The sequence below is a fragment of the Bubalus kerabau genome, chromosome 1 (assembly GCF_029407905.1).
Source record: "Bubalus kerabau isolate K-KA32 ecotype Philippines breed swamp buffalo chromosome 1, PCC_UOA_SB_1v2, whole genome shotgun sequence".
NCBI lineage: Eukaryota > Metazoa > Chordata > Mammalia > Artiodactyla > Bovidae > Bubalus > Bubalus kerabau.
In genome coordinates, this window is record NC_073624.1 from 164,893,856 (window position 1) to 164,904,405 (window position 10,550).

The following is a 10,550-nucleotide window of genomic DNA, read 5'->3' on the forward strand; positions in this document are numbered from 1 at the left end:
CTGTACTCAATATGGGAAATTTAGGGAGAAGGGCAAATCAGGTGTGCTTGGGGTTAATATACACAGGCTACTATATATGAGATAGACAACCAGCAAGAACCTACTATACAGTGCAGGAAGCTATACTCAATATTCTTTGATAACATATATGAGAAAAGTGTCTGAAAAAGAATGAATGTATGTAAATTTTTTAGGGAAATACAGATAGCCAAAATTGATCCCATTAGAGAAAGAAAGTTTAAACTCACCAGTTTCTATAGAAGAAATAGAGAAAATTACTAAACAACTACCATTCAAAAGAGGGCCAGGTCTGAAAATAGTTTCACAGGAAATTCTACCAAACCTTCAAATTATACAGATAATTCCAATGCTGTATAAATTAGTCCAGAGTATTGAAGGAGAGCATTCCCAATTCCTTTTATAAAGCAAATATAACACTTAGCACCTAAACCAAATAAAGACATTACAAATAAAAATACAGACCAGTATTATACATGATTATTGATGTAAAAAGTCTAAAAAGGATTTCAGTAGACAAAATCTAACTCTACATTAGGGAAATAATGACCAGATGAGATTTATTCTAGAAATGGAAGACTTGTTCAGATCCATGAATATTTCATATTAATATATCATATTAATACATCTGAGAATTTATATGACTATCTCCATAGATGTTGAGAAACCCTTTGACAATGGTTCAACATCCATTTATTATAAAAAGCATTCCAAGAAATCAAAATTGGGGGATACTTTCTCCTATCAATAAGTACAGTATCAGTATAGTGCTACAATTATAATATAGTTGATATTATATCAATAATATAGATATACTTAGCCCTGATGCCTGATCTTATTTAATGTAGAAGCACTAGAGGCATTTCCACAAAGTCAAGAACAAAATAAGAATATCCCTTGTCTCTGCTGTTCCTTTCCATTTGCTGTTGTTCAGTCACTAAGTCATGCCTGACTCTTTGTGACCCCATGAACTACAACATGCCAGCCTTCTCTGTCTTTCACTGTCTCCCAAAGTTTGTTCAAATTCATTTCCACTGGGTCAGTGATGCCATCTAACCATCTCATCCTCTGCCACCCTCTTCTCTTTTTGCCTTCAATCTTTCCTAGCATCAGGGTCTTTTCCAATTTGTTGGCTCTTCACATCAGGTGGCAAGGGTATTGGAGCTTTAGCTTTAGCATCAGTCCTTCCAATATATATTCAGGGGTGATTTCCTTTAAGGTTGACTGGTTTTATCTCCTTGCTGTCCAAGGGACTCTCAAGAGTCTTCTCCAACACCACAGTTCGAAAGCATCAGTTCTTCAGCACTCAGCCTTCTTTATGGTCCAACTCTTATATTCGTATATAACTACTGGAAAAACCATAGCTTTGACTGTATGGACCTTTGTCCGCAAAGTGATGCCTCTGATTTGTAATACAATGTCTAGGTCTGTCATAGCTTTCCTTTCAAGGAGCAAGTGTCTTTTCATTTCATGGCTATAGTCACCATCTGCAGTAATTTTGGAGCCCAGGAAAATAAAACCTGTCACTGTTCCCACTTTTTCCCCATCTATTTGCCATGAAGTGATGGGACCGGCTGCCATGATCTTAGTTTTTTGAATGTTGAGTTTCAAGCCAGCTTTTACACTCTCCTCTTTCAGCCCCATCAAGAGGCTCTTTTAGTTCACCATTATACTAGAGTTATTCACCAATGCAATCAGAAAAGAAAAGGCATTTGAATGGGTAAAGAATAATACAAAAATTACTGTTAAAAAAATCAGTAGCCTTCATATACTCAAACACCAAACAGAGGGCATAATGGTAGGAAAATACTAATTTACAATAGTAATAAGGAAGATGTTTCAGAATAAATTAAACAAGAAATGTACAAAAACTATATGAATAAAAATTTTAAATACACTGGAAAGAAGTGAAGACATGAATAAGTGGAAAGACAACATTCCCTATTACTGGATTAAATAATTCAACATTAAATGATACCAGTTCTTAAGATTATTTATAAATTCAGTGCACTCTCAATAAAAATGCCAACATGATACTAACATGCTGCTATATGTAACTTGATACTAACATGCACATGGAAGAGCAAACATGCAGGAATAGCTAGGAAAACAGTGAAAAAGAAAAGCATGAGCAACTAGGCTTATTGAGCATTAAAACATACGCTAAAGCCCCAGTAATTAAAGCAGTGTGACACTGGTGTGTGAATAGGCAACCAGATCAGTGGCAGAGAGTAGGGAGACAAGAATTAGGCACATGGGTGTAATCTAGTGTGTTACAAAGATGGTATCTGAAACCACTGAGGCAAAGGTGAGCTTTTAAATAAGCTGTGCTAAGGTAGCTTGGTAGCCACATAGAAAAAGATAAGATTGTATCCACTTTGTAACCAAGTAGGGTATGGGGTCCCTGGAGAAAGAGTATCAGTATCAGGCATGATTTTCTTGACATAAGAGAGGCCATTTTTGGCCTAAGCCATTTTGCGATCTAAGCCTGGCCATAATGCTTGTCTTTGAACAGACCTGAGTAATTAATAACCTTTAAGGCAAAAAACAAATGACGGTTATCAGACAAGAGAAGTTAACAACAGCAAAAATAAAATATCAGTTGTAAAGATTCCCAGTTCTGTTTCAGAAATAAAGATGAGCCTGAAGTGGTGAACCACCTGAACACCGGAACCTAAAGGATGATGATGTGGACGTTTTCAAGTCTGGGCTCTGCCTGCCTCCCAGAATCCCTTCATGAGAATGCATACACTAGCCCAAACCTCTTGGTGAAAAAGTGAAAGTCACTCATTAATGTCCAACTCTTTGTGACTCCATGGACTATCCATGGAGTCTATCCATGGACTCCATGGACTATCCATAGTGGAGCACACTATTCAGTGTGCTACACTATCCAATCATACTCCATCCATGGGATTTTCCAGGCAAGAGTACTGGAGTGGGGTGCCATTGCCTTCTCTGAGACAAAATTCTAGTGTTCTAGTATATGGAAAACTCTTAAAAATTAAGCAACAAGGGACCTGATGGGAAAATGGAAAGGAGACATGAGAAATTCAAGTTAAAACTACACAGAGGTGTCATTATTCACTTATCAAAGTGGCAAAAATTAAAAAATAGGACAACACATTCTGTTGGTGAGTCTGTGGGGAAACAGGCTCACCTAACCTTGCTGGTGGGAATGTAAATTGCTACAACCCTTGTGGAGGGCTATTTGGCAATACCTAAAAATCCCATGGATGGAGGAGCCTGGTAGGCTGTAGTCCATGGGGTCGCTAAGAGTCGGGCACGACTGAGTGACTTCACTTTCACTGTTCACTTTCATGCTTTGGAGAAGGAAATGGCAACCCACTCCAGTATTCTTGCCTGGAGAATCCCAGGGACAGGGAGCCTGATGGGCTGCCGTCTATGGGGTTGCACAGAGTCGGACACGACTGCAGCGACTTAGCAGCAGCAGCAGCAGCAACAGGATTATATATGTGCTCAGCTTTCAGCCCAGCAAGCTTATTTTTGAGAATCTATCCTGAAGATAGAATTACAACAATATGAAAATATCTATACATCAGAACAAAAAAATTATTCATTGCAGTATTGTTTGTAACTGCAAGGCACTGAAAAAATAGAAACACTCATATATAGAACAGTTGATTAAATTGTAGTACAGTCACATAGTGGAATACTGTGCAGATGTAAAAAGAAAATGAAAAGAGTCTATGGACTGATATTAAGTGATTTCTAAGACACACTGTTGTGTGGAAAACAGAAGCCCCCAAAAGCATATGTAGTATGCTGTTCTTCATCTAAGAAAGAAGGGAGGAATAAGAAAATATATGTATAACTGACATTTGTGTGACAAAAATACAGGAAGGGGCTTCCCCTTGGTGGCCCAATGGTTAAGAATCCACCTTATAATACAGGCAACACCAGTTTGATCCCTAGTCTGAGAAGATCCCACGTGCCCCAGAGCAGCTGAACTTGGTGCTACACTATTCAGCCTACGCCCTAGAGCCTGGGAGCCTGAACTACTGAGCCCATGTGCTGCAACTGCTGAAGCCCGAGTGCCCTAGAGCCCATGCTCCACAAGAGAAGTCACCGCAGTGAGAAGCTCCTGCACTGCAGCTAGAGAAGGCCTGCACACAGCAACGAAGACCCAGTGCAACCAAAAACAAATAAATACATAAATGGATATATATTTTTTTAATGCAGGAAGGATAAACCAGAAATAACAAGATTGGTTACCTACAGGGAAGGGTTGGGAGAGAGGTAGAAAGAAAGGGAATGGAAATAGGGTAACACTGATGAAGAAGGAGTGACACTTCTTTGAGTATGTCTTTTTGTGTGTCTCTTATCTTGTAGAACCATCGTTAATGTTTCATATACCCCCCAAAATAAACAATTACCAATTAGAATGTGATGGAGTGGGAATCCAAAATGGAATGGAAACACTGACAAATGAACCTCACAGAATTAAAAATGAATAAAGTAACTATGCAGAAGGGTAGTGGGGACAAAAGAACAAACCTAAGAAACTGTGGAAAACGGTGTATTGACTGGATTCTGTACGGCCAAGGGGAAAAAAAGCTGTACATAAGTGCTGTAATCTAGTTAGTAAAAGTATTTCTCAAGGAGGAATGGGTTAGCAACAGCTTTGTATATGTACTAGAATTGAACAAGTAAATAAATATGTAATAGATAATGAGAATTGGGTTTTTCATTGTTACAGAAAGAAATTATATATAAAAAAGGGGGAAGATTAAAGGGAACCTTTTGGATTAGAGTCAGAGAGATTAGTATAAGCTCATGGTCTTCTATATATATGTATAAGCAAATAGATACAGGAATACAGAAATATAGGTGTAAGTGCATGGATGGGCTGTTATGCTCAGTACATAAATTTCCTGGTTCTGTCTGCTGAGAGGACACAGCAGCAGGGACACCTCAGTAGTAATGATCCCACCTAGTGCCCGTATCTTGGTCTGTAAAAGGAATCAGCTCTGCTAGAAGTGGTTGACTACAGGCCTGGGGCGAAGAAAATCCAAGAAGAGCCTGGAACTTTCATGGTGTCAGAAAGGGTTGTTGTGGAAGAACACAAAAGCCAACTTGAAGGACAGCCTATTGGAACAATTCCTATTGGAACAAAGCCTATTCCTAACTGGAACAATTTAAGAAAAAAAGAAAAGATAGTGTTGGATTATAGCCCTCAGAATAAGATATGTATGGATTCATACTGATATAAATATTTAACTAACTTATAAAATAAGTAAGCAAGTAAATAAATGAGAGAGCTCTTTTTCACAATTCCATTGGATAAATTGGAATTCCAATGAATAAATGTGAGAAGAAAGAAGAAAACAGAGAATTACCATTAGGTAACTACTTCAGTAATAAATACTGCAAACAAGGAAGCACTAATAGATGCTAAAATTAGTAGGTGGAAGTTTGGGGGAGCTGTAGCATTGCATATGTATGCAAAGTATCTCCCCAAGGTAGTTATCAACATACAAGGGAAAAAATAACTTTATAATGAAGAAACTTGGCTGACATCAGCTTAACTGGGTGATCAAGGCAAGTATTCTCAGTATTAAGGATTTTACGAATTCCTTGCTTTGTTGCATTGACAGGGACACAGCATAATTTTTGTGATATTCCTGCCAAGAATGCATAACCTCATTTCAGTCATGAGTAAACATTGGAGAAACCCAAATGGAGACACATTCTACAAAGTAACTGATCAATACTCTTCAGAAGTGTCAAGGTCATGAATGACAAGACTGATATCTACTGCAGACTAAAGGAGGGTAAAGAGAAATAAGAACTAAATGTAATGTAGAATCCTGGATAGGATGCCACACAGAAGAAGAATATTAGTGGGAAAATTGGTAAAATTTGAGTAAGATTTATAGTTTAGTTACTAACATTAATATTTAGACAGTATTAGTTTCTTGTTTGTGGATAACATGATGGATTATTATGAGTATTATTTATAGACTTACAAAGAATCCTTCCCCTCTTAAAACTACAAGCAGATTATAAGAAATAATGGGAAAGTTTAGCAAGGTGGCCATGTAAAAGGTTAATATACAAAAGTCAATTGCATTTCTAGAATGGAGTGACTAACAACTAGTAACAAGTAAAGACAAGGCACCATTTACAATATTATCATGTGAATTTAACAATTTTGTTGTTAAATGAAACAATGAAAAATTAAAAGACTAAACATATTTTGTTCACTGATTGAAAGATTTAACATTGTGAAGATTTCAGTTCTCCCCAAGTTGATCTGTAATTCAGTAAAAATCCAATCAAAATCCCAGTAAGATTTTCATGAAATTTGATAAATTATTCGGATAGGTAAAAGAGTAAGTGGTCAAAAGCAGCCTAGGATTTTATTTTTTTTTTAATTTAGGGATTTCTTTAAATGATTTAAGTTTAATGTTTTATTATGAACATTTGAAGTTGCTACATCTTGGAAAGCACATTTCCAAGGAGTCAAATGGCTTTAGAGATGTTATTACACATGTTTTATAGTTGTTACTACAATGGAAGGGTAAAGAATGTTTTAAAATAATGAAAATAATATGGAATGTAAGTATTTTTCAAGGGATTTGAGACAGATGTTGTCAATCTCGTTTTAAGACTGAACTGGATTCAAGTAAGATTGCTCTAGTTCAGTAATTTCATGAAGATCTAAGGATCCAATTCTGGATGGAGAATATGCCATGGAAAGTCTGGGTAGCTTCAGGTTTTTGCAGAATAATGTGAAAAATATTGAGCTAGTTAAATAGCTTTTAGAGGTTATTTCAAATTTGTTTTTCTACTTACATAGGAATTTATATTGCCTTGTTTTTCACAGGTTACACAAGTTAGTAGCTAAATAAAGTATGTTCTAAGCCTTTTTTGTATGACTAGATAACTATTTTGAAAATAGTTAACAGTTGATACTTTGAAAATATTGTAGTTGTTTTTCTTCTGAAAGAAGAAGTCAATTTTGGTTTTTATTTTTGCAAGTTGTTACAACTCATGAGAGTTTACTTCTGATCAACATACATATAGAACTTTTGTTCTTTTCTCATTATAGTAAGGTGTTATAAATTTTACAAATTTAGTCCTGATAATGTGACAGGATATAAATTTATCTTAAATATTACTAAATTAAATATATAAATAAAAGTTTTAACACAGTGTTTCCATGAAGTAGACTATTTTATTTTGAATCTAAGTAATCAAATGTTTCTGTACAAATTTTTATGAAGCAAGAATTAGTAAATAATTTGATGTTAGGGAGCTTCCCCTCCCTCCAAAGCTCTTATTGCAGATAAAGAATAAAGCCCAGAAAAGTTATGTACAAGTTCAGAAGAGTCATTATTGACAAAGTCAGAGTTGAACCCAGCTCTTCTGATTCCAAATGTGCTGGAAATATTGTGAAAGAGGAATCAGAACACCTGGTGAATAAACTGGAGCTGTAGAAGGAGATATTGGGAGTTGGGTTTTGCTATAATGTAATTGGTCTTATCTTCACTCTTCCTCTCTTTCTCATTCATCTTTCATGATATCTGTTCTTTTCTTTTATGTTCATTATCTTTGTTATGATATCACCATTGTTTTATAAAATTCATTTATGAATTAAGTAACCTTAATTAGAATAGATTTCATATCAGGTTCTGGAAACTTTAGAACATTTGTTTTTATCCATCCACTCAGCTATACTAGAAATCTTGTCTTCTGCAATCTTTTCTTTACCCTCCACATCTGATTGTTTTAGATTCTGCCTCTGAACTAGTTCACAAGTCTGTCACCCTTTTCTCCTTCATGCAGTCTTGCCTGGTTTCCAGCTCTCATCATCTGCTGGATGGTCATTAGCTTCCTAAAACGTTCTTCCTACTTTTGTCTGTGAAAATTGATTCTTCTGCATTAAAGCATTCATAAACTTGCACGGGAAGATACTACATCCCTTTTTTTTCCCTGCCAGTTTTATGAGATATAATTGACATACAGCACTGTGTAAATTTAAGGTACACAGCATAATACATAATGATTTGAGTTATATATATCATGAAATGATTATGACAATAAGTTAAGTGAATACCATCGCATATGAATGAGATGATAAAAGATAATAAAATTAAAGAAAGAGAAGAAAATATTTTTCGTGTGATGAGAACTCTTAGGATTCACTCTCTTAATAATTTTCACATGTAACATAGAGCAGTGTTAATATATTTATCATGTTGTGCATGACATCCCTAGTACTTATTTATCTTACAACTGAAGCTTTATACCTTTTGACTGCCTTCATCAATTCCCCCTCACGGCCCCCCATCTCTGTTAACCATAATATTACATCTTTATTTTCACTAATTGCCTACTGAAAATTAACATTTCCTTCCATTATGAATAAGGTGAGGATCCACAGTAATATTTTCAATACTTGTGACTTGATTGCCAATGGAAAGCACATATATTTTCATATCACATTATAGTTGTTGGAGGTAACTTGAATATTATTTATCCACATGATACTTTGGCATACTTTGAAGTTGTAGTAGTTGCTGCATACTCTGCTATATCTTATTATTTAATGTTTTAATGAGGCACATAAGTTATCCTCAGTTTTAAAACTATTTTGATTACTGTATTTCCATATAATTGGTTATCCTATTTCATTTAATGAATTTTAAGATATTACTCTGTAATACAAATGTTGTAAAATTAGATAATGGTTATAGCCACACAACTTTGTGAAGTACAAAAAGCAAAAACACTGAAATGTATACTTTAAAAGGGTGAACTTGGGAATTCCCTGGTGGTCCAGTGGTTAGGAATCTGGCACTTTCACTGCTGAGGTTCATTCCCTGAATGGTGAACTAAGATCTCACAAGCCACACCGTGTGGCCAGAAAAAAAAGAAAAAGGGTGAACTTTATGTATGTGAATTATATTCCAATAAAGTTGTTACAAAAATATTATTCTGATAATGGGTCCATATGCTTTATCAGAATACCAAAAGCATCTGAGATACGTAAAGGATTACTAACCCTTTCTCTTTACCTGGAAACATATTCTTCCCAGTTACTACCTAGAAACCTTTTCTTAGGCATTTTCCCAAAGCATTGCTCAAATATTTCCTCAATAAAGCAAGCCTCTTCGACTTCCCTGGGCAGGTCTTTACTACTACTACTACTACTACTAAGTCACTTCAGTCGTGTCCGACTCGGTGCCACCCCAGAGACGGCAGCCCACCAGGCTCCCCCGTCCCTGGGATTCCCCAGGCAAGAACACTGGAGTGGGTTGCCATTTCCTTCTCCAGTGCATGAAAGTGAAAAGTGAAAGTGAAGTCGCTCAGTCGTGTCCTACCCTCAGCGACCCCATGGACTGCAGCCTTCCAGGCTCCTCCATCCATGGGATTTTCCAGGCAAGAGTACTGGAGTGGGGTGCCATTGCCTTCTCTGGGCAGGTCTTTAGGTGCATTCTTAGGAATGCTTACATGTGTTGCTTATATCCTAAGCCCAGTGCTGGTTGTCAACCTCTAGGCTGATAATTTCTTCAGCCTTGGGATCATGTCTTTGTATCCCTAGCACTGGGAGTCTCAAATGGTTGTTTTTCTGTGTAGTATTCAGATGGGTGGTTAGAGAGGAGAATGACAGCATTTTAGCCAGTGAATATGGTGAGGGCAGAGGCTTAAAAGTGAGAAAGAATAAAACATGTTCTTGGAGGGCCAGTTAGAGGAGTGTTAGGAGTATTTCAGATGAGAAATGCTAACAGTCTTGAGGAAGAATAGCGGTGGTTGGGATAGTTGGGGAAGATGTGATCAAATCAGATTTCAGGGATTAGGGCGCTGGTTGGATACAACAGGGTAATGGAGGAGTCAAAAAAATAATTGATGCATATCTATATATAGCTGATTCATTTTGTTGTATAGCAGAAACTAACACAACATTGTCAAGCAACTATACCCCAATTAAAAAAAAACTAAAATATTGGTCTAGGTTAATTGGTAGAAAAATGATACTGTTAATGAAATAGAGAAGTAAGGGAACAGGGCAGTTTTGGTTTTCTTTTTTTGCAGATGATAAATAATTTCATTTCCGTTGGTTAAAAACATCAAGCTTGTTTTGGCATCTAACCTGGTTCAAGGATAAGCTACATGCTTTATAGAAATGAAATCATGTTTGACACTTAATCACACTTTGCAACATAAAATACAGTTCTAAGAAAATGCCGTGTTATCAAGAAAATATGACATTTCCCTCTTTTGTATAAAAGGTCTTTTTTTTCTTTCCTAGATTCCAGTATGATTAGTAATGTTGTACTTCAAGACTTACTGGCATATGTATCTTCAAAACATTCCTATCTTAGAGATCTTCCTCAGAGGCATCCTCAGAAAATGAGCAGTATAGAATTTATAGAATTGGAGCAGCTTCAGCCAGACATACTAGTCCATGCAATTCTAAGAGTTGTTGATATCACTGTACTGACAGGTAAATATTTTGGGTACTTCATCAATTTTAGGTTATAAAAAAATTAAGACATAACAAG

The 10,550-nt window shown here is 36.2% G+C and overlaps 1 protein-coding gene across 5 annotated transcripts in view; it reads left to right on the forward strand.

Moving 5' to 3' along the window:
• Positions 1-10,550, forward strand: part of SHLD2 (shieldin complex subunit 2) — a 112,581-nt gene that overhangs the window by 81,850 nt on the left and 20,181 nt on the right. For all 5 annotated transcript variants that reach the window (XM_055538222.1, XM_055538220.1, XM_055538211.1 and 2 more), the window contains one exon: positions 10,298-10,492. In XM_055538222.1, coding sequence (XP_055394197.1) covers positions 10,298-10,492 — 195 coding nt within the window. The remainder of the gene's footprint in view (positions 1-10,297; positions 10,493-10,550) is intronic.